The sequence below is a fragment of the Hydra vulgaris genome, chromosome 08 (assembly GCF_038396675.1).
Source record: "Hydra vulgaris chromosome 08, alternate assembly HydraT2T_AEP".
NCBI classification, from domain to species: domain Eukaryota; kingdom Metazoa; phylum Cnidaria; class Hydrozoa; order Anthoathecata; family Hydridae; genus Hydra; species Hydra vulgaris.
In genome coordinates, this window is record NC_088927.1 from 3,712,346 (window position 1) to 3,738,468 (window position 26,123).

At 27.7% G+C, this 26,123-nt stretch overlaps 2 protein-coding genes across 2 annotated transcripts in view; both read right to left on the reverse strand.

The window, feature by feature from the left end:
• Positions 1-22,214, reverse strand: part of LOC100197951 (sphingosine kinase 2) — a 45,408-nt gene extending 23,194 nt beyond the window's left edge. Inside the window, exons 1-3 of the mRNA XM_065802298.1 lie at positions 21,650-22,214; positions 9,085-9,228; positions 4,800-4,894 (exon numbers count right to left, since the gene is read on the reverse strand). Coding sequence (XP_065658370.1) covers positions 4,800-4,894; positions 9,085-9,228; positions 21,650-22,019 — 609 coding nt within the window. The 5' untranslated portion in view covers positions 22,020-22,214. The remainder of the gene's footprint in view (positions 1-4,799; positions 4,895-9,084; positions 9,229-21,649) is intronic.
• Positions 11,462-14,349, reverse strand: LOC136084118 (zinc finger protein 862-like). Its single transcript, XM_065804264.1, has 3 exons — positions 13,888-14,349; positions 13,427-13,703; positions 11,462-13,194 (listed from the first exon to the last, which is right to left on the reverse strand). The coding sequence occupies exons 1-3, from the start codon at positions 14,131-14,133 to the stop codon at positions 11,462-11,464; spliced, it is 2,256 nt and encodes a 751-aa protein (XP_065660336.1). The 5' UTR covers positions 14,134-14,349.
• Positions 22,215-26,123: the final 3,909 nt, after the last annotated feature.

The following is a 26,123-nucleotide window of genomic DNA, read 5'->3' on the forward strand; positions in this document are numbered from 1 at the left end:
CACTGTAGTGTACCCATTGTAAAACAAAGTGCATAGTACTTTAAATGCTTTTTAAAGTTTTCTTTTAAATAATTGCAAGGAATAAAGCCTTTAAAAATCAAAATATAGTTTTATTAATAAACACACTTTAATAAGTAACAAACTGTCTGGTTGTCCTACCGGGCAATCATATATCAAAGTGATTTTACAATCATTTTGATATATGATTTCCAAGAAAGATCAGAAGTAAGAGTGAATCTTAGAAGATAAAGGGTAGATGACTCAATAAGTACATTACCATTCATAAATATAGGAAGATCTAAATTATTGCAATAACAAATAGCTGGAAAAATTGAATAAATGATTCGGATTGTCTGGAAAACAAGTTGAAAAGTTGACTATTTGTGTTAAAGATTGAGATATGCAAAAGTTGTGGGCCTTAAACGCCTGCAGAGTGACTGACACTAGAGATAAGCCATTTAGTGTGATGAGCATCAAAGTTATAACAACAACAATATTGACTAAAGGATAAAGAAAGAGTACTTGTTCAACTTGATCAGAAATAAGAAATAAAGACTCAACAGAAGAAAAGTTACTTAAAAGACCACGAATATTAGCGAATGATAGATTTAGAGAACTTGGTGATGGCGACGGTTTTTTGTGTTTTATAGTTTTGGTAATTTAGTCATTTTTAAATTTGTTATTGATTTTACTCAAAGCACAGATAGTACTCAGTACAGTATTTAATAGTCTCATTACTTTTAATAAACCTTAAGCCATAACAAAGGGCTCCAAATGTGGCCTTTACAAGGCACACTAAAAGTACAAACAGGGACACCATCCATGCACAACATGGCATTGTTAGTACTCAGATATTTTACAGCTGGTGATGGAATCAGCCTTTCTGAGAGCTACCACAGAGTTCGAGAAACCTGACTGGCCAGCCTCAGAACCATAAAACTGAGTTTTAGAGCTGTACTCTCATTAGGAGATAATAAAATGAGTTGCCTAGTCATAAAAACAGAGACTCAAGCAAAACCCATACATTGAGTCAGAAAGATCCAGCATTCAACATTCTAAACTGGAAATAATGTATTACAAATGAGAATGTTTTGCATTGAATTATGATGATTGGAGCATGGGAACAAAAAAACCCTTTAGAAAAACTTTTAGACTCAGCTAGCCCTTAACGTGGGAGCAACAAGTTTATAAAATATTTTCTTTACTATTTTTATCTAAATTTATATTCATCAACAAATTTCAAATTTCATGCAATTTGCTCTTATCACCGAGCCCCGTTACATTAGTGCTCTAAAATGTGTTTGTATGTATTTTGCCATTAAGAATTTTTTTTTACAAAATTAGACTTTTACAAAATGTATATACATGACTGGGGCAAGAAGAAGACAAATTCAGTCTTATCGCCAAGCCCCTTCAAAACAAGAATAAAAATAACAAAAAAAAAAAATTATTACCATTATCACAATGTAATATATGCATAAAATACATATATAAATGCAAATATAAAAAATACTTTTTATATATATATAATTTTATTTTTTTTCAAACTTTTATTTATTAAGATTTCGAACTTAAAAATAATTAAAAATAAGATAAAACATGAAAATCAAAGAAAGGTAAATTCAGATTAAAATCAAAAATAAATAAGATTAAAAAAAAAGTAAATAACAAGTAAATAAAACGAGTGATTACTCCTATTTAAAAGTTCCAAAAGAAGTCTAGTTCGTTGTCAATTATCAAAAGTTTATTTTTTATTTTATTTTTAAATTGATCCAGGAAAGGAACTTTTTTAACTTATTATTCAATAATGTGTTCCATAAATTTGGTCCTCTGATTGCAATCAAGAACTTAGTAGCAGAATAATATGCTTTTGGTTGAATATAACTGTTATTTGAAAATCTTGTTGGGTATGATTTATTTTTTCAAAAAATGAATTAAATAAAATGGGTGCCATTTTATTATCTACTTTGAACATAAATATAAGAATATGATATAAATTAAGTTGAAATATGTTGAGTATTTTAAATTTATTAAAAAGAAATTTAGTGTGCGAGAAGTGTTTTTGTTTAATTAAAAGCTTTTTATTTTTAGATATATTAGTGCTGCACCGAGCAACGTTAGCGTAATTTAGTTAGCAATGAATAAAAGAAAAATAAATAAATTTCAAACAAGTTTGGTTTAACAACTGTTTGGCTTTATATAAGAGGCCTATATTTTTTGAGATTTTATTATGAATTATACCTATGTGCCCTTTCCACATTACATTTTCATCAAAAACTGCACCTAGAAACAACAAAAAACGCTCTCTTTTGACATAAGAGTTATTAATAAAAAACTTAGGAAGTTTTAAGGGAACATTGTCTTTATCATGAAGACGATGGGAGAAAGTATATTTTGTTTTTTTAATATTTATGGACAATTTATTCAATATAAACCATTCGCTTAGTTTCGCAAGCTCTTTGTTCATTTTTGCAAATAAAATATTAATATCTTTATTAGAACAAAATACATTAGTATCGTCAGCAAATAAAATTGAGTTTAAGATATTGGAAAATTTACTCAAGTCATTTATGTAAATGAGAAATGAAAGCGGTCATAGAATTGATCCTTGGGGGACTCTAAAATTAATTTTCATTAAATCTGTTTTTTCGCCATCATATAAAATGCATTGATTTCTATTCTTCAAATAACTCTTAAACCAATATAAGTTAGAACTTATGATACCATAATTTTTAAGTTTATATAAAAGAATATTATGATCTACGGTATCAAATGCTTTGCTTAGATCAATAAAGACACCTAAAGTAAATTTTTGTTCATCAAAAGCTTTAATTATTTCTCGTACAAGATTAATTATTGCACAATCGGTTGAATGACCGGATTTAAAACCAAATTGTTTATTGTAAAGAATATTATTTACATTTAAGAAGGAATAAAGTCTATTATACATTACATGCTCCAAAATCTTGGAAAAACAATTAAGAATTGAGATCGGTTTGTTGTTGGAAACATCAGAAGGATCACCTGTTTTAAATATTGGTGCACTTTTCAGTTTTTCAGGAAAAACTCCATGTTTTAAAGATAAATTAAAAATATGTAAAAGTGGTATTGTTATATATTTTAGTGAATTAATAACGACATTACCGTTGACATCATCTAAACCTGAACTTTTGTTTGGTTTTAACATGGATACTGAATTCAATAATTCTTCCTTCATAAGTTCATGATTAGGCATAATAGCATTATTCGATGTCAAGTATGATTTAAAGCTTATTTTAGATGGTTCAATTTTAGCGGCTAAACTTTTACCAACATTAACAAAAAAGTTATTAAGTGTTTCTGCTACCATAGATTTATCAACAACTAATTTATTATTGAATTTGAGATTTTTTGGCAGAGCATTTCTGTCTAAATTTTTCTTGCCAATTACTTCCTTAATAATGCGCCATGTGTTTTGCGCCATTATTTTTTATTATTTGGTCTGAATAGTAATTAGTTTTTGAACGTCTCAAAACTAACTCAAATAAGCGTTTATAATTTTTATAGTTAGTTTCATTTTCTTTTTTTAAGATATTTGCAATATAATTGCTGTTTTATTTTAAGATTCAACAATTCACTTTGTTATCCAAGGGCTTAAAAGGCATTTTTCTTTGAATAATTTTGCAACTTTGGGAAATGCTTTATTATAATATTTAAGAAACTTAGCTAAGAAGATATCATAGGCTTCATCAGCATTTAAATTTAATGGAGTTTTGTCCCATTTTTCAAATGATATAATATCATGAAAAGAATTCAAGTTTTATATTTTAATTTTTTTTATTATTCATATTTACTATTTCTCATCATAACTATTTAATTCCTCACAAATAAACTCATAAATTCATCTTCACAAATAAACTCACTAATTCTCCTTATTCTTAGAAGTTAGGTCATTTCCACTTTAGGGAAATCTTTAACAGTGTTATTAAAAAAGACAAGTCTAATATTTTATCTGTCATAAATTGGTCTGATCTTATTACCTTTCCAAGAAATAATAAAAAACTTATTAGCAAAGATCTTTTCTTCTAACTCATTGCTTAAATCTGATTACTTTTAATATAGTCCCAACAACATCGCTGTCACTGTCTTATAAAAGTGTCTTATTACCTCTCCAAGAAATCTTATTACCTTATATATATAAAAGTGTCTTATGAATTGAAGTATTGTTTATTAGTCGTTTTGTTACTTTCCTTTTGTGAGAATAAGATTTATTGAATTTATTTGAAATAATAAAAATTGGAAAGTGATCCGAAATATCCATTTTAAATATTCCTGTTTTTATGTGTTCAATATGATAAAAATTATATATTAGTCACATGACTTGTTTTAATATTGTTAATTAGTTGAAATTGATTTTAACTCATGAATTTCATAAATTTAAAACAATTGAAAGTTTGAGTTATTTTAGTTTTTATAACACTTTACAGGGGCCAAATAAGTGGTGGTGATATATATATATATATATATATATATATATATATATATATATATATATATATATATATATATATATATATATATATATATGTATATATACATATATATATATATATATATATATGTATATATATATATATATATATATATATATATATATATATATATATATATATATATATATATATATATATATATATATATGTATATATAAATTGAAACAAATGAAAAAAAATGCTATATATATAAGATAATAAATAATATAGCGAATTTGACAAATATATATTAATTATACAGCTATACTAAATTTTTTTATTTCATACCTCATGTAGCAATCCATCACCTGAACAAATGACTATTGCATCATACTTTGTATAATCATATGTGGAAGCAAAATTTCTGCAATGACCTGCATATTCTATAAAATTATTTAAATTATTTTAAGCATTAAAAACTAATAACAACAAAAATTAAAAAAAAAACATATTTTCCAAACTTTCAATCAACCAAAAAATTTTTTTTTTTCCAACTTATATTTTGTCACTGACATAAATGAAGATTGTTTAGTAGTCTACAAATCAAAAAACTAAATTAATGAAAAAACCCATTGCTTTTACAGTGGAAAGTTTCAAAAAATTGAGCCAAGAGTTCCAAAGCTGAATAGAAAATTTATTTTTATATCAAACTTGGTCACAAGGGCAAAAGTTAAGCCCCTTAAATTTACTGCATGCAAACATGTTTTTCTGGGCTAATAAAACGAATACTCAGAAAAAAATTGCTTTTTGAATTGGTTCACGTCATGCCCATGGCATGACGTGAACCAATGAATTATGTGTTCAATTTTATTTCTGTCTGACCAACATAATGGTATTCTTAAAGAAGAACTATAATGCTCCCAGACTGTTCCTCAGCTAAGGTCAGTTTTGCATGATGCTGTGCCAATTCTATTAATGTATCTAAACGCCACAAGTAATGATAGTACAGGTGTTATGCTGAAGATCAAGATGTTTCTATGAAGAAAACTTAGAAAAAAATAAGTGACACTTTTTTTTAATTATCTGAAAAAATTTCAAAGAAGTCTTTTTAAGTTATAGTGTACAACAGCAACTTTTTTTCCAGATTCTTAAGGAACTGGAATTAACTGTAACTGGAGTAACTTGCCAGATTCTTAAAGATCTGAAGTTAACTGGAGTTAGTATGAAATGTCTTGTTTCTATGATTGATAAGGTTTTTGAGAAATAATGATCTGTTCAATATATCGATATAGTTGAACAAGATATAGTGATATTCTGTCAGGACAATATTCTGAATGGACTTTGTGCACTTACAACTTTTATTACTTTTTTTTGTTTTACAGGTAATAATTTTTATTACTTATACAACAAAACTGAGTTTTAATTTTAAAAATCAACTTATTTGAAGTCAAACAAGTTGTTGTCGGTTCACTTATTTGGTTAACAACAAAATAAGTGCTATGTGGTTGTTATTAGTAATGGTTATGTTATTTACAGGATGTGTGCAGCTGTTAAAAATAAATAAATAAACTAATTAACAAGATTTCTTTCTCTCAACAGTTATCAAAAATAATTTCAGGTATTGCTATGAATTTTATAATATAATTTCAGGTTTTTTAAAGTTACCATTAATGTCATTTTTAAAAATATCTTTTTACACAGATATTATCAGTTAAAATAATAGGACCAAGCATGATATCTCTAAAGGAATTTAATAATTGTTGTATTTTTTTGTACACTAGTAAACATTTAATTGTAATTTTATTTCTTGTATGTTATTTAGTTACGGATCTGACAGTTACTAAAGTTATTTGGAGCTCCAGCTACTAGCTCTAAAGATAATAAAGAATTTAAGTTGTAATTATCCCAGACTTTAGAGAGAAAACACTGGATAACAACAAGAACTAAACTTCATTTGTGCTCTAGAAGATCTTCATAAAGTTTACTAAAGTGCATTTATTATTGTTGTATATACAAGTTTGAAATAAACTTAATTAAAAAAATCCTAATGTTCTTATTTTAGCAGTGCTGCAACTTATTTACAGTAATTTTAAAGTATAGACTGGTCACATTCCAGTGATCAACAATTTTATCAATTATAATTCAAAACTAGAGGACATGTAAATCTTTCAAAAAAATATCTACACTGAAACAAGATAAATATATATTTTATCTTTAAATATTTCACTCTTTTAAATTTAGAACTCAATAATACATCCTTTGCAAGGAAAGAGGAGGAGAGGGGGGGGGGGTGAACAAGGTTTGTTAATAAAAATTTTCTAAAGTATTTACTTAGTGCAACTTTCAATATAGGTCAAAGCATCTCCTTAATTCTTTTATTTCCAATCTCCCTGTGAATAGGTTCTTGATATTTTATATATTTCTTTATATTTTATATAGTTCCTGATATTTTTATGAAGTTTCTAATACTTAAGACAGTTAGTGGTGTTACAGGTGTTACAACCTCACTAATGCTTCTTAAATCTTTATTTCATTCATCCTCAACATTTGATTTCTTATAACTAACCTAAGGCGGATTAGGATTTCTTTCAATCTTAGTAACATTCTTAGGGCTGATGTCATTTGTTTCTCTACCTTGGGCTAATTTTCTTTTTGTTCTTTCTGAAACGTGCTTAAATCTAATGATCACATTTTTCTCGGCATCACAAATAAACAGGTTAAGCCATTGTTAGATTTCTTAATGATTCTGGCCTCAATTAGCCGATTAGCCTTTGTTACTAAATTTCTCACTTTAACTCCTTTCAAGCTTGTAGTTCTGACAACTTTTTCATAAATCTTATAAATCAATAAAAACTTTTTTGTCACAGTCTTATAAACCAATAAAAACATTTTTGTCTTTAATGTTCTTTATATTTTTCTAAAAAAATACTCAGGCAAGTGCTAAACTAAATCTTGTTTTTCTGCCAGCAGCATTCTTTACTAATTAAACTGTGGAGATCATTCTGACTTTTTAAATATAGTCCAATCAATCTTGCAATTATAAAGTCTTTTAATTTACATATAAAAAACTTCTTAAACTATTGAGTCTGAATAACTGAGTAACTTACTTTAACACTATTGTATATTGACTCTATTTACTTTCTGACTATTAATACAGATTTCAATTCTCTCATTATATATAAGATAAGCACATGGGGATTAGCATTTAATGAGTCGGTTCCCCATTTGCAAACTAACTGACAATGCTTATAGGGTTTGAGCGATATTTGAACTCAAAACTCATTATGCTGCTTATTGATGTTTCCATAAAGGAGAAAGTTGAACAATGAAAAACAGAAGATGTCAACAAAATTGCACCTTATGTAGCAATTTTTCACATTTGCATTCCTTTGTTCTTGAACATTTGAAATTTGAAGTTGAAAAGAAAATGAGAGCAATTAGAACAAGGTTTTAGCAAAAAATATACTTTTTTTTGGGGAACCTGAAAATATTAATTTAAAAATAAATATTAAAATGTCTATATTTTTCCTCATTCTCTAAGTGCCTCAAGTTATTATGAAACACTAAAATATTTTCAGGCAAAAAACTTCAGTCAAGCAATTATGAATATTCTGAAGGGTTGTTTTTAATTTTGATTGATAGAAACAGATTGATGAAGATTTTAAAATAACTGTTTCTGTAGAAAGTATAGCATTCAGCTATACACATCTGATTTGGATGATATTAATGATATACTGTTGTTCAGTCAGCAAGCTTCAAAAATAGTATATCAGATGAAGTAATTCTGAATCTGCAAGGATACATTACCAAGGTAGATCAAATATTTGCTGCTTGTCACGAAACAACCAATAGCAGACCAATAGCAACCAATAGCAACCAATAGCAACCAATAGCAACCAATAGTAAACAATAGCAGAGTACACTCTTAAAGTTATTACTATTCCTAAATTTGTTTTCTGTATTTTTCAACTTTTCTATGGGAAATATGTAGGAAGTACCTATCTGCTAATTTTTGGTGACTTGAATAAGAGAAAAAACAAAGAGCCCCAGTAGAGAGATATATCAAACTTCAGCAACCTTTAGTGAATATGAAATAAAAAACAATAGCATACATGGTTAATTTTAATAGACTCCAGATTAGATCTCCAGGTTAGATCACCCAGACATTGATTTAATAAGAAAACTTGATAGTTCATACTTAAAGACAAGTATTTTTTTTTTTAAATTTGCTAGAAGTCTAGAATAAGATTACCAAGAATAATAGATGGAATAAAAGATGGTTAAGATTTTCACAACTGTCTATTTTGTCTGTCAAACGAACGCAAAATTTCTTTGACATATTTTGTAAATTTATTAAGAATTCAGTCAATAAATGTGAGTAGACAAAAAAAAATCAATTTTTATATTATTAATGAATTAATATTATAAAAAGTTATTAAAATAAGTAAAGCTTTTCTATTAAATTATTTTATTAAGAAAATGAATAAATTAAATTTGCACATTAAAAATATAAAGTAAATATTTAGTCATGATACATATTTAACTATAATTCTATATTTTAGTTATTTTATAATTCAATAAAAAATGAATTCAAAAAAGCATATACATAAATAGATTTAGCATAAAGTTTAACCTGTAATCAATGTTTCATATACAACATGTGCATCTTTGAGAATTGGTTCAACTTGTTGAATGAATATTTTTTCACTTTTTCCTTGCCCACTTTTGGGGTTAATGACAATTAGATATTTTTTTTTTAATGGACATTCTGTTTTTGCTAAAAAAAATTTCTAAACATAAATAATATATGTATGTATATATATATATATATATTTGTATATATATATATATATATATATATATATATATATATATATATATATATATATATATATATACAAATATATATATATATATATATACAAATATATATATATATATATATATGTATATAAAGATATATATACATATATATATATATATATATATATATATATATATATATATATATATATATATATATATATATATATATATATATATATATATATATATATATATATATATATATTTATATTTTGCTCACCTTCTCAGGCCAAGAAGGCCACTACAGATGAGGAAGTTACTTATTTTATGTATAACCCTCTCTCAACTCTGTAACTCCGAAACACGAATCTTGACGAACAAGGCTGCTGCGCGGAGAAACGAGTTGAGCGCGGTACTACCAGGGACGTGGTACATAAAAAAAAAAATTCCAGTCTTGCATTTTAATTTTTTTTTTGTGTCATCAAAATACGGAAAAACTTTCTAACCACCAGTTAGGAGTTATAAAATAGGTTGGATTATATTAAACTAATAAATACTTCTCACAAACTAAAGAATTAAAGTCTAAAAGCATATATTTTTAAAAGCATATATATTTATCAAGTTAGAATATATAATGGTTATGAGGACTCTTATTTTGCATTTTTAGCGAGTTTTTATGTGTATATTTTAGTTTTTTTATCTTAAACAAAACAATATTTACTTATTTAATCTTAAAAGATTTAAATGTTATGTATTATTTTATTTATATCAACGTTTAATAACATAAACACTTTTCTATACTTAACGTTGATATAATTTATGCGGAAGTCAACTTAACTTAGGTTTTTAATGATTTAAAGTTTGATGCTATAAAATTAAAGTTGACAGTTTTCATTCAAAGTTAAAATAAACAAGTTACGCTTGATTAATTTTATAATATAGACTTGTAAAAATCTATTGTGTGATATAACTTGTACAAATCATACAAATAAATTATAAAAACAAAACAAAAAAGTGTCGGCTTTAAGAAGCAATTTAAGGACTGCCGACTTTATCTGGTATTTAACAATATATATATATATATGTATATATATATATATATATATATATATATATATATATATATATATATATATATATATATATATATATATATATATATATATATATCAGGCTTGGTCGGGAAAGGCGTGCGATCGCACTCTGATCTTGACCACGCATACAATATTTAGTTGCGACAACTTGCCCACGGCTTCATAGATGTTTTGAGAACATTTCAAAAAATAATCAAGCGCAAAAAAGTTCAACTGGACCGATGAGAGACAATTACAAAAATTAAAAGCTGCCTGATTAAATTGTTATAAAATAAGTTTAGAATAATTAATAAACTTCGTCTTTTATAATTAAGCGACACTCTTTTATATAAAGTAAAAACTTACTATTAATAATTGTTTAATAAAGAAACAATTGTTATTCAATTTATCAAAGAGTTTAGTATAATTTCTTTTATTTGAGTACTTCTGATTTATTTCAACAAGATTCTAATAAACAAACGTTTGTTGATTTATTTAATAAATAAAAAAGTCAATCTTTTTTTAACCATTTCGCGCTTTACGTAGTTCGCCTGAGTTTTGTTTTTACAAATTACATACGATTCTTTGTAGTACGACGAACAAAAGAAACAATTAAATCATTCAGTTACTATGACATCTTCATAGATGTTTTGAGAACATTCAAGTATGTTTCCATGTTTGTCCGCATAACAATAAGTTTTAAAAATACACGCAAAAAAATTAAATTCATAACTTTAATCTTTACTAATTAAATGATTTTATATTGAGGAATGCTTTAAAAAGATTCGCTAATATAAATTTGTTTTGTTTTAATACGTTGACTTATTGTTGGAGCCACACACACACAGATGTTTAAAAGATTTAATAAAATGGCAGAGTATAAACTTTTTAATAACATATTTTGATCTATATTATTAAAAAGTTTTATATATACAGCATATAATATATACATATATTAGCTTATACGCTGCCTTTTTATTAAATTCAACTTATTTATGCAATCGTATAACAAGAATATGACAATCAAAGATATCATATATATAATGCTAAATATATTTTCGTCCTTCAGGACTCTTAAGTAATGTACATAAATATAAAATTATGTGGGATAAAATTTATATTACAAATTTTTTATCCGTCCGATTCAGATATAGAACTTATATCTTCACTGGTGCAGCTTTCTTCGCTACTATAATCAGTGGCAATACTAGCATTAGCTGAATCAAGGAAAAAAACTCTTCGCTTATCTAAGAAAATATCCACAGCACGACTTAAAATATCATCGCGTTCTTGTTGAGTGAAGTTCGTGTCATTCCCTGCTATGATTATTGAGTCTTCCATTGTTGAGTGGTTCATCTTTAAACGCCTATCAGTCAAAATCACAGTCAAAATACTGAAAACGCGTTCGACAGCTGAATTAGAACCAGCAATACACATCAGAAGTTCAACTAAAAGACTCAAGTTTGGAAACTTAATTTTATAATAAAGAAAAATATTCTGCCATATTTGCAATGGTGTGAGTGCAGTGGTGTACTGCGCATTTATTAATAGTTTTGCAGCTCTCCATTCCGAAAGAACCATTTTAAAATCCATTCCTAATTTTTCTAGAGGGTAAAAAAATTCGTTTAGCAATAAAGATATGCTGGCATCACCATACATGCTGTCTGCTGTCCATACTTGCGGATCTAACCAATCCATTGATTCGAATATGGGATTTAACAGCGAACTAAATCTATCGTTTATTAATGGCAGAATGATTTCAATTGCTAATTTTCTTACTTTAATGGCAGAATGAATACATTCAAAGTTAAGATTAGCCATATTGTTGAGTTCAATCTCAACAAACTCAGGGTTTGATTTTTTCAATTCGTTACCTTCTTTGAAATACGAAGAAAGAAGATTGGTTGAACCATCTTTTTCATTGATTTTAAACTTGAGTAAATATGAATCAATAATATTATCAATATCTTCATGGCTTAATTCCGCTAAGCTAGCCTTTGTTATATCCACCGCTGGTTTTAACTCATTCACCATTAACATTTGTTTTTCAAAAACCAATGATAATGGTGATAACTTTTCTAAGATGTCCAAATAACTACAAACCATACATAATAGTCTGTAGTCATGCAACCGTTTGGACAATCCAGAAAGTTTAGCACGCATATCTGCTTTAGTGTCGCGATCAGCAAGAGTATTATCGAAACCCACAATAAGCGAAGGCCAATTATGTAAAAGTTTTGTAAAGCCGCGTCTCCTGTGACTTATAAAGCGCGTTCCAAATATTTTAGGCAACGTGTAATATGTAATGTTCAAAGCCTCAGCAGCTTTTTTAACTGCGCATTTTAGCTTTCCAGAATTGCGAAATAAATTAAATATGGAAATGTAAAAACGTTCACACTCTTTATACTGGGAAATATCTTTCACAGCATCTTTTATTGCTAATTCTAAACGATGGTTTACGCAGTGAATTTTTATCAGCCACATTCTATCTTTTTTTAATTGTGTTAACACGCCATTATAAATTCCAAAATTAACGCAAGCTCCGTCGGCCGTAGCGCTTACAAGTTTGTATTTGTAAGCTGACGCAGTTAAAGGAACACTACCGGTTTCAATAAAAATGCTATCAATAGCCTTTTTAATGGTATTGGCATTCATACCACCCAAACTGTTCATATCAAGTAAAGAAACTACAAAACAGGCAGGGGTCCCTTCGCGTTCAACGCGCACAAGAATCAACTCTTTTTCATCCTTTGTTTTTCTAGCCTGAGAACCATCGGAAAGAATGGAGAAAAAGTTTGTTTCATTGACAATTTTAGCAACTTTTTCTTTAATGGCACTGGCAATGCATGAGATATATTCACGTGCTAAAAAAGAAATTAAAAACAATAAAATAAAAAAATAATAATAAAACTAATATTTTTCAAATTAAAAAATAAAATGGATAAATCAAAAGGATAAGACCATTCGAATGTAAAATCTTAAAAAAAAAAATAAATTAAACTTTCATTATAATAGTAACGTAACTTTAATTTGATTTTTTCATTTGAATTATTTTATTAAATTACGAAAAAGAAACTGAACCTAAAAATCAATAACCTGCTTTATTGTTGTCTTTTCCTTGTAAAAGGAGTGCACCATTAAGTCTTTGGCATTTGATCAGTGTCTTGAAATGGCTATGTGGCATGCTTGCTTTTAGAGCCATTTCATAGGCTGTTCTAATCATCTTTAATAACGCTTCGCGGTTGTCTTGTGTAATAGTTAACAAGTTTTCCATATCGAGGTTAGCAATACAACTACTTCCAGGATCTTCTGAGTTACCATTATCAATCAGCACCGCTAATCTATGGCTTTGCCCTCTAAGATGGCGATCAACCTTTATTATTATCAAAGAAAAAATCACGGTTCAAATAAAGCAATTTTCTAAAAAATTTATTCACTTAGTAATATAGTAAATTATAAAATAACTACAGTTATAAGTTATATAATGGTAGAAAAATTATGTTTAAATTAATTCCTGGAGTCACAAATTAAGAACAAGCTAATTATTTTAATTTTACCTGATACTTTGTCACCACACAAGTTCCCTCCGTAAACGCTTTCAAAGAATGATTTGATACTCCTTTAACTAAAGCATCCGTTAAAATTTCAGTTTTGTTCCTAGCACAAATCTTACACCATATTTTGACAACTAAGCCATTTTCTTCCGTGTATCCAATAACTGATTCTTTCCCCCACGAAAGAAAAGTTTTTAAGTTCTTAGATATTGGTTTACTATCTTGAATTTTTTTTGCTTCAGATGTCATTCTTACAAATTTGTTATACTTAAACTTAAATTTACTTATTTCTGTTTTAAATACTTATTAAAATGAAAAATAAAAAAAAAGCCCACTCACTATTCATAATCAGTGGTAAAGCAGTTCCGCTTCCTCCTCGTAATTTATTTTTACCTTTTGAGTTTAATCATAAAAAAATGCTTTCAGATAGTTTGACGTATTTAAAATTTGGTTTTGGTTAGTAAAATAAAAAAAAATAAAATAATTCATTTGGAATGTAATTTTTTTGGATACTGATCATTATAGACCGCTAATTCAGGGGTCTAGCACATTGCGGAATTGTTTTTAACATTTTTAAAGATACTGCTAAAAACAACGTTCTAACATTGTCATAGTAACTGAATGATTTAATTGTTTCTTTTGTTCGTCGTACTACAAAGAATCGTATGTAATTTGTAAAAACAAAACTCAGGCGAACTACGTAAAGCGCGAAATGGTTAAAAAAAGATTGACTTTTTTATTTATTAAATAAATCAACAAACGTTTGTTTATTAGAATCTTGTTGAAATAAATCAGAAGTACTCAAATAAAAGAAATTATACTAAACTCTTTGATAAATTGAATAACAATTGTTTCTTTATTAAACAATTATTAATAGTAAGTTTTTACTTTATATAAAAGAGTGTCGCTTAATTATAAAAGACGAAGTTTATTAATTATTCTAAACTTATTTTATAACAATTTAATCAGGCAGCTTTTAATTTTTGTAATTGTCTCTCATCGGTCCAGTTGAACTTTTTTGCGCTTGATTATTTTTTGAAATGTTCTCAAAACATCTATGAAGCCGTGGGCAAGTTGTCGCAACTAAATATTGTATGCGTGGTCAAGATCAGAGTGCGATCGCACGCCTTTCCCGACCAAGCCTGATATATATATATATTACTGACAAATAGCCTGACTTGCAACAGAGTGCTGTTACATGGACTGAGGGTTTGGTTCGGGCAGACAGTCTATCAATTAATAAAAAATAAATTCCAGTCTTGCATTTTAATTTTTACTTTTAATTTTAATTTTTACAACATATAAGAGTTATATATATATATATATATATATATATATATATATATATATATATATATATATATATATATATATATATATATTATTTTAAACAGTTTCTCTCAATACAAATAATATTATTATATAAGAAATTTTCGCTGGGTTATGGATACCAGCATCATCAGCTTGTAAAATATTACAATAATTTTAAATCGTTATAGTTTATATAAAATTGTTACTATTGACGTCAGCGGTTAAATGGCTTCTTTTGATTTTTAAATTTTAAAAATGGCGTTTCGTTTTCAACTTCAATTGTGTATTGTATTGCAGGATGTTGTTGATTTAAAATATCTTGGAACTGTTTTGCTTGTTTGATGTTAGGAACATCAAACAAACAAGCAAAACGGTTTAAATCAAATCCAAATTTAAGATCTTTATTAACTTCAAAAAACAAAACAAAACTACCATGTAACAGCCAACCTAGAACCTATATAATAAAATGAAACTGCTCCAAAGTTTACATTGGTGAAACAAAAATGCAGGTAAGTACGCGGATGCATCAACATCAGAAGAGCATTAATGAAAACAAACCTAATCAATCTGCATTAGCATTTCATAAAACCTTTTGCAAAGAAAATATTATTTGGGAAAAAACAAGAACGTTAAAGGTAGAAAATAAAAAGATTGAAAAAAAAATTAGAGAGGCACTAGAAATACAAAACAACATGTGCTCTTTGCGAAATGGCGGAATTAACCTTGATGAAGGCCAATATGTCAAAATTATGTTTTGGACGCCATTTTTAAAATTTAAAAATCAAAAGAAGCCATTCAACCGCTGACGTCAATAGTAACAATTTTATATAAATTATAACAATTAAAAATTATTGTAATATTTTACAAGCTGATGATGCTGGTATCCATAACCCAGCCAAAATTTCTTAAATAATAATATTATTTGTATTGAGAGAAACTGTATTTCTTGATGTTTTAAAATAATATATAATATACCCTCATACAAGATGTCATCTTTCAAATATATATATATATATATATGTATATATGAATATATGAATATATATATATATATATATATATATATATATATATATATATATATATATATATATATATATATATATATATATATATATATATATATATACTCTGATTCACTCCCAATAAGGCTGCAAGCAACCACTATTAAGTTAAGAGTTACTAGAAAAAAAGAATATGTGTATATATACATATAAATATTTATATATATGTATATATATGTGTATATATATATACACATATATATACATATATATAAATATATATATATGTATATATATATATATATATATATATATATATATATATATATATATATATATATATATATATATATATATATATATATATATATATATATGTATATATATTGACAAAAAGAAGACTTTTGACAAAAAGTCTTCTCTTTTCCAGCAATGGAAAAGAGAAGACTTTTTGTCAAAACAGAAGTATAAAATTCATCAGCAAAAAGAGCTACTTTAGATGTAAGGTTGTCAGGAAGATCATTAATGTAGATAATAGTGATGTACCGATTGCACTTTTTTGGCTGATGCCGATGGATGGAAAAAGGCGGATACCGATGCCGATACCAATAAATTAACTAATTATTAAAATTTTGAAAATGTAAAACCATACAACTTTAAATCGTGTAATCTTTTTCATGGAATCAGTACTGGTAAACAAATACTTATACTCAAATTAGAGTTGAACCATTATTTTAAAAGATATTAGAAAAACTCAGTTATAAAAATAAACATTTTTCAGTTTTTTTTACTATGAAAAGAAAACTTTCAAAAAATAAATACGATTTGAGGAACGCTTTTTATTTCAATTAAAAAAAAAAATGGTACTATCATAAATAGTTTGCTTAGAACTTTTTATTAGTTTATTAGTAATTTAGATATTTAAACAATAATCATATGTTGTTTAGGTATCTAAACTATTTTTAGATAAGTTGTTTTTATAATTATTTTATTTTGTGATGTTCGATCCCCACGATGTCCCTGGTAGTACCGCGCTAAACTTGTTTCTCGGCGCAGCGGCCTTGTTTGTCAAGGTTTGTGTTTTGGAAGTATAAAGTTGAGAGAGTGTTGTAACCATATCTAAAGTAGCCTCCTTGATTGCAGTGGCCTTGGGGATGTAAATTAAAATAATACAAAAATAACAAATAAAAATATAGAAATATAGTAGGCTACACTTGAATACATATAGATAACAATGCTTAAATAGGTTACTTTTAAGTATAACAATAGAACAACACAAAATAAAATTATTCTAAAAATAACACAAATGGTAGTAAAAATATAAGTACATTCAGCAGCTAAATTAAAGCTTATAAACATCATCTTAAGAATAGATAATATTGTCTGTAAACAAAGTCAAAATAAAAATTTATCAAAAAAATTCTAAGTAATGCATAAAGTTTTGTTTATATATTATTTAATTATTATCATAATGCAGTATGAGGCCGATGCCGATATCGATTGTGCAAAAAGTAGCCAATTAAGCCGATGCCGATTAATCGGTACATCACTAGTTGATAAGAAACAAAACAGGCGACAATAGAACCTTGAGCTGACAATAGAATCTTGAGGTATCCAGAAATTACTGCAAACGAAGAAGAGTGTTGAGTTCGAGTTTGACTTAAATCAATTTGATAATCTCAAAAACTTTTCAAAATACACTATATGAAGCAATATAAAAAAGGGCAATTCTTGGAAAATAATTTGGGCAGCGGTAACCCCGCGTTGGCACTTTTTTGTAAGGAAATTTGCCGTATGTAGGCATTTCTCCATGAAAAAAAAACACGATATTTGCCATAAAAGAAAAAAGATCCTCAATTTTCTGAATATGTGTGTATATATATATATATATATATATATATATATATATATATATATATATATATATATATATATATATATATATATATATATATATATATATATATATATATATGTATATATATATATGTATATATATATGGGTGTCTCAAAAAACAACATATTTAAAAAATATATGCTGTCACCCCCTTAATGTGTTCTATAAAATAATAAAACAATAATTATATTTTTAGCAGTCCCCCAAGACCTTTGAACATATAACAAGTTCCTAAAATTATAGAAAAAAAAAAAAAAATTTATATAATAACAAATATTAGACTTAACAGCATAAAATATGAAGTTTATTAACTAAAAAAAGAAAAGTAGATCTTAATAAGTTTTTTTTACAAAGGAGTTTTTTATAATATAATTATCACTTTTGAAATTTTCATATGATTATGCTTCATTTGAGACCCACTATTATACACTTTTGAAGCACATTTTTTTCGATAATTTTAGGAACTTGTTATATGTTCTTTTATTATGACTCATTATATCCTGCCTGTTTATTTTGACACTAGAGTTTTATGAATAAGTCAAATTTTTTTTTTGTTTGTTAAGAATTTTTTCTAAATTTGGGTCACTATCTTTTATACAAAAAATATCCATAAATTTAAATTGAAATTATATATATATGTCATTCCTAAAATCCACAGTGTACACTACTAAAAGTAAACAAAACAATCTTAATATTCAAAATTAATTTTAAAATGATTCTTATAACCTGAATATTACTACTCTCTGAGCACAAATAGTACAGCGAATAAGGGTTTCAGGAATAAATTTGGAAATTTCTATTCATTGAGTATAACTAAGTTCAGAACATAAGCTAATGCTCCACCTCCACAGCATAAAGATGGAAAGAGTCTGTCTAGAAAGCATTTGTTTAAAGCACATGAACCACGTTAAGGTTCCTTCCTAATCATGTGCACAATTTTTTATGCAGAATGATTGAAGAAATGTAAAGTAAAATACATTTTAATTGTAATATAATATTTCTCTCTTTCACCTAATATGCTGTACCCTAGATTCACCCCTGTATATATATATATATATATATATATATATATATATATATATATATATATATATATATATATATATATATATATATATATATATATATATATATATATATATATGTATATATTGGATGTTTTACAAAAATTTCCTGCTTTTGAGACCCAACATGATATGCTTTTAAAGAACTTTCTTTTTCAAAATATTAAGGACCCGTCTAATGTTTATGGGTATTGAAAAAAGCCTAAAAATTTTTTTATTCAAAAATTTTTTAAATGTAGTATTAATTTATTACATAGAACACATTTAGGGGGTGCCATCAGACATTTAAAAAAAATATTGTTTTAAGAACCACCCTAATATATATATATATATATATATATATATATATATATATATATATATATATATATATATATATATATATATATATATATATATATATATATGTGTGTGCGTGTGTGTGTGTGTGTGTGTGTGTGTGTGTGTGTGTGTGTGTGTGTGTGTGTGTGTGTGTGTGTGAGTGTGTGTGAGTGTGTGCGTCTTTTATCATTTATATCTTCTATTTTACTAATTAATTTCAGAATGTTATCAATAATTTGTTATTTGTTAATTTTATGAGCCACAATGCATGATACACATTTTTATTTTTATTTAAAAATTAATAAGTTTAAAATATAATTGGTTGGCTTAAATAAAAAAAAAGTTTAAAATATAACTGGCATTTAGAACACCCAGTGCAATATTTTACCATCCAGTTAAGTTATTGCATCAGTATTACACTACTGCTGAAATAATTGCTTCATTCTGAAATTACAAATGAAATCATTCTCTTGAATGAAAACACGTTTTTAATAATAAGACACCATACTTCATTTTAATCAAAATGAAGTATTGGTTAAGCTACAGTTGTGAATACAGGGCACAAATTGCCATCTAGAAGACGAGTCTTACCAATTTTTTTTTTATAAAAATAATACCAAAAGAAAGCGCAAGTCTTGGGACAAATAAAAAAATTAATTTTATGTTTTGAAAAATTTTGAATTATGGACAATGTTTTGAGGTTTTGCACCACTGCACACAGGTTCGATTAACTGTACAATTAGAAAACTGTTACCTGATTTGAATAACAGAGATGAAGTGGATCAAATGGACATATTAGTGGCTGGTTATGATGTCAAAAAACTGTTGTCAGTCCCAACCACTACCTAGTCAACATTTTATAACATTACTTATCTAAAGGATCTACATTTGCCGACAAAATGAACAAAAAAATCATTGATTTGGAGGTGGGGGGAGGGTGGGGGGTGATTGGGGGGTGACCCCTCTTCCTTCTTTGTGCCTGCCTTAGATAAAGGCACTGGCAAACTAATAAGTTATGCAACTGAACAAGCTTTAAAATATTGGAATGTTTAATATAATAAAATTGTGGTATTCTATTTTGATGATACTTCAAGCAACACAGATGTACATTCAGGTGCTGGTACCTTTCTGGAAAAATTTATTGGGAAGTCTTTATTATAAACCGCCTTTTGACACTGTGTTTATGAAGTGATTTTATCCCATGTTTACAAAACTTTTTTTGAGCTGTCTATTAGTCTAGAAGAACTTTAACGATTTCTTGATCAGTGGAGTAAACTTAACTTCAATTCATGGGTCTTTACTGATGCAGATCTCAAAGTATATGGTTCGCTTGTACCATCAACAGTAGGATTTGCTATAAACAATCATGCAATGATTTCATAGAATTTTTGCAACTGTCGATAATAGTTTTTGGAAAAACTCCTCCAGGTCAAAGTGGAATAACTCTTCGTACTTCTAGTATTCTGCACAAAGTATGATAGATAGCAAAAGCACTGTACTCTATTAAAATCTACTTCGATATCAATTTTATGTAACAGAAAATGAAGAGATGAATCTTCTACAACTTTTGATTTTTGGAAAACAAAGGATTCTTATTTGAAGTGCTAAGAATAAATTGGAAATGTATGAAGGACAATGCTCAGGCATATGGAGCACAGTAATAACCAAACATCAGGTAGCACATGAAATAACACAGCCAAAGAAGGGTGAAACTTGTTTCAGATTACACAAAAATTAAAACAAAAGATGAAACTCAATTACAATATATATATATATATATATATATATATATATATATATATATATATATATATATATATATATATATATATATATATATATACATATATATATATATATATATATATATATATATATATATATATATATATATATATATATATATATATATATATATATATATATATACTATTGTTGTTGTTGTTGTTGTTGTTATTATTATCATTATTATTATTGTTGTTGTTATTGTTATTATTATTATTATTGTTATTATTAATTATATGTAAAAATATCTATTTTTTAAGTGTTTACTTAAGATTAGTAGCATCACTACTTTGTAAACACCCTTAAAATGACTTTTACAAAATATAAATGATTGATTTGATTTTGTTGAAAATCATTAATAAAATAAAAAACAAATGAGTTACCCTTCAAATGTTCACTATCTATACTAGGATCCTCAAGTAACCAAAGTATTGTGCGCATCCATACATCAAATATTTTCTTGTCTCCCTTATCATTATCGCCAACACAAAAAGCTACACTTTGCTTTATACGCACTCTTTTCTTGTTTTTTACCATGGAAGTAATTTTTAGACAAGGGATTGGATTTTTATCACAACTTTCAAAAACAATACAGCCAATAACATTCTTCAACAAAATTGATCTAAATTCTTTGAAAGACTGCTTAGAGTCTTTTTTGTAAAAATTAATGTTTTGCCGCATTAACTGAACAGAGTATATGCTATTGCATTTTAAATGTATTTGAAATTCGTCTTCCAGTAATATATCATCCATTACTGTTCTATAAAATATTTATAACCTAAACCATAAAAGTTGTAACTGGCCTAAAATTATTCCATTTGACTGGTGCTTTCTATTAGAATTATAGCTTTTTTAAAAAAATAATTTACTAACTGAATGCAGTTTCATTTCAATTTTCTGTTTATTGATATTAGGTTAAGTTGAATTTTCCGTAGGGGAGAACTCCCGACGTAAACATTAGCCGATGTAAACATTACCTGACATAAACATTAGCCGTAAACTCCCGACGTAAACATTATTTTTACCCGCATGAAACTTGTCACCATACGTCCGTATATGTGAATTAATAATTGAGGTATCAAGTTTAAAAAATTAAAGTAGAAATCTGTAACAAGCTTGGTACAGGGGCGGATCCAGACCATCAAATAAAGGAGGGCAACTTTTCAACAACCCCATGAAATCTTTTTTATATAATTTTTGTTTAAATATTACTTTACTTACATTGTTTAAAGTAGTTTATTTTAATTCTAAACAAACTACTTTAAACAAGGTAACGCAATTTAATATTTTATTATTAATTTGATATTAGTAATGCTTGCTTCAAATATATTCAAAGTAACATAATAAACTGAACGTTAGAAATAGCCGAAATGTAGAAACATTCATCAAGGTTTTTGGTTTCGCAAAATACTATTTTTTTAATGTTTTTCAGCTTTTTTCTGCCTTGTTCTCTAAAATTATTTTAAATAATTATCCCTACATTTATCTCAATTAATCTTATTAATTTTTATAATTTTTAAAGAATAATAACCCTAATACAAACCTGTTAAATAAATGTAATAGTTGTTTTAATAGAAACCAGTGTTTTTTATTCAACAGGTAACAGCAATTAATTTGAGTATATTGAATGATTAAGTAAATTTTTGATCAAATCTTATTGACAGGTAACAGCAATTAATTTGAGTATATTGAATGATTAAGTAAATTTTTGATCAAATCTTATTGACTTAAACAACACTTAAACTAAATAGTAAAAAAAATTACTTTCAAAATCAGCAGTTTTAAACAATTTTGTAATATTAGTTTAACATCTGTTTATAATAAAAAAAATTATAGGTTGTTGCGATAATAAATATTTTTTCAAGACGCAATGAAAAAAACCAATCCTTTTCGGTTGCAGAATAGTTTAAATTCATTCTCTATAGCATCGAAGAAAGAAAACTTTGTTGAAATACCTTCAACTAGTTATACTGCTACTATTAGGGATACTAAAAGAACGAATGAACTCAAAACAGCATCAACACCACCACCCGAAAAAAAATTTTTTAAACATTTTTGCCTCCAACAAGGCTGCAAGCAAAACTATAAGAGTTGGAAATTACTGAAAGAGAAAAGAAGAAGATTGTAGAGCAAGATAACGATTGACAGACGACTTAAAAGATTGCAAAGTATATAAACCAGGAAAACAAGATGAAGGAAGCAAATTCTAAAGAACTGATGTTCGAGGAAAAAAGCTAGAGAATAAGAGTTTTTGGATCATTTAGGAACAGTGACAGAAAAAGGATGAGACTTTATTGAATGACGAGTAACACGAGAATAAATTTTAGAAGATGGCGCAGGAGACGCTAGGTTTTTTGGGCAGTGCCCATTATAGTATTTGTAGAAAAGAAAAAGAGAAGCAACATTACAACGATGTAATAATGGTTGGAGGTTGGCTGCAAGAGCAGGTCCAACTATGTTTACAAAGCGTTTTTGCATCTTGTCTAAAAGAGAAAGGGCTTCATTAGAAGATCCGCCCCAGATATGGCAACAGTATTCCATACAAGACCGAATTTGAGATTAATAGAGATAAAGATTAAAATCCGGAGTAAAAAAGTGTTGAACTCGATAAAGAGATGCAACCTTAGCAAATGCTAATTTTGCAACTGATTTGGTCTCCAGTAAAGATCAGAAGAAAAAGTTAATCCTAAAAGATAAAAGGTAGATGACTCATCGAGTACATTACCGTTCGTAAATATAGAAAGATCTAAATTATTGCGATAACGACTGGCTGAAAAAAAATGAGTTTTATCTGAATTAATGTTCACCAGCCACTGTGAGTCCCATGCTGAATCAGAAGTAAGATCATTTTCAAGCTCAAATACCCCCTCAAAGCAATTAGAGAGTGTTGCCTTCTTATCATGACAAGAATAAATGGTGTATCATCAGCGAGCAATGCCATCTTAGATGTGAGAATATCTAAAAGATCGTTAATGTAGATTAAAAAGAGTATAAGGCTTAGGATTGAACCTTGAGAAACCTCTGTAGTTACACAATATGAAAAAAGATTGCTATCCATTGAGGACAACATTCATACTACAATAAAAAAGGAAGGATTCAATAATCTTTAAGGTGTTACCAGGTACACCGTACGAAGAAAGCTTATGGAGAAGACCGGTATCCCAAACAAAAGTATCCCAAAAGCTTTAGAAATGTCAAGAGCGATGGCCTTAACCTCTCCCCCTTTATCTAATGCACGATAAACATATCGCTTATCACCGTTAGCATATCAGCTGTTGAACTTATTAGATTCAAGATGAGAGATTAAGTCTGTTAATTAAAGATTCAAAAATCTTGCGTATGATAGGAAAAAGACTAATGGGACGGTAGTTAGACGAATCAGATTGCCCTCCAAAATTTTTGGAAATAGGGATAACAGATGCCGCTTTCCAGCATGTTGGAAAACAAGACTCTGATAAGCAACATTTAAATAGTTTTGAAAGTATAAATGACAGCTCCGGAGAGCACTTCTGCAAGACTACAACAGGTATGTTATCCAAACCCCAAGCTGTAGAAGAGTCTAAGCAGGAAATCACTTTTGATACAGAAGCTGGAGTGATACGAATGTCAAGCAATGGATCAACCTGTTTGACAGCTATATCAGTTAGAACGCAACTAGTGGAATCAAGAAATGATATTGATGAAAAGTTCTTAGCGAACAAGCTTTGTCTTTTGGTGAGGTGACAAACTCTGAACCATACAAAAGAGATGGAATAACAGGTTTGCCCTTATTATGGATACTATTTAAGATTCTCTAGAAGTCACTAGAGTCTAATTTATATGATGAAATACAAGATTTCATGACCTGAGAATAGCAGGAGAATTTTTTTGCTGATAGATATGGAAGTAACGGTTTCGATTAGAAATTGTAGCAGCACAATGTGAGGAAAACCATAGAGAAGAGTAAGGCTTGATCTGGAATTGTCGAGAGGGAATAAAAGATTCTATGCCAGCATGAATCCAAGAAGTTAAGTAAGAAGCACATTTGTTAGCAGGATGACGAAAGATTTCGAACCCAAGGGCCATCACAAAGAAAATCACGGAAAGAGTCCCACTCCGCTTTTAGGTAGTTATAAGAGTTACAATTATAGAGGGATTCTGATTAAGAAAAAGAATCAGATAACAGTTTTAGAGAAATCAAACCATGATCAGAATCACCTAAAGGTGAATGTGGAGAAACTGAGCACTGACTAGGATCAGAAACAAGATATAAGTTGAGTAGAAAAGGTAAATGATTCGGGTTGTCTGGAAAGCGAGTTGGAAAGTTTACTATTTAAGGTAAGGATTAAGAAAGGCAAAATTTGTGGGCTTTAATGCCTGCAGAGTCACTGACACTAGAACCGAGCCATTAAAGTCATAAACAATAATTATATTGGCTGATGGATAAGGAGAGAAGGCTTGGTCAATATGTTCAGAAATTACACCAAAAAGAGTGCAGTCTTGAGATGAAGTAGAGCGATATAGAACAAAGAGAAAAGAGACATATTGAAGTGGTGCTAAACGAAAGCACATAAGAGAATAGTCGTTGCACTCAAACCTAGTTTTTAGACAAATAGGTGAATTCTTACGAATGCAGATGCCCAGGCCAAGCATGTCACATGATTGGTCTGGGCATCGTTATTCGTTGGAGTCTTTAAGAATTAAATGAAGATAGAAACCAGCACTGTGATTTTAAGATGAGACAGCTGAACTCAAATTAGTATCACAAAGAGCAAATAGGTCTAGTGAACTTTGCAAGAGATAAGACTCAACAGAAGAAAAGTTTGTTCAATGACCACAAATATTAGTGAATGATAGGTTTAGAGAACTTGGTGATGA

Bases quoted from the DNA above. Each gene is read 5' to 3' on its own strand.
- LOC136084118 (XM_065804264.1), bottom strand. From the start codon at position 14,133: ATGACATCTGAAGCAAAAAAAATTCAAGATAGTAAACCAATATCTAAG. The intron at 13,704-13,887 runs GTAAAATTAAAA...ATAATAATAAAG, and splicing joins GTGTGGTGACAAAGTATCAG to GTTGATCGCCATCTTAGAGG. The intron at 13,195-13,426 runs GTTATTGATTTT...TTTCTTTTTTAG, and splicing joins AAAAGACAACAATAAAGCAG to CACGTGAATATATCTCATGC.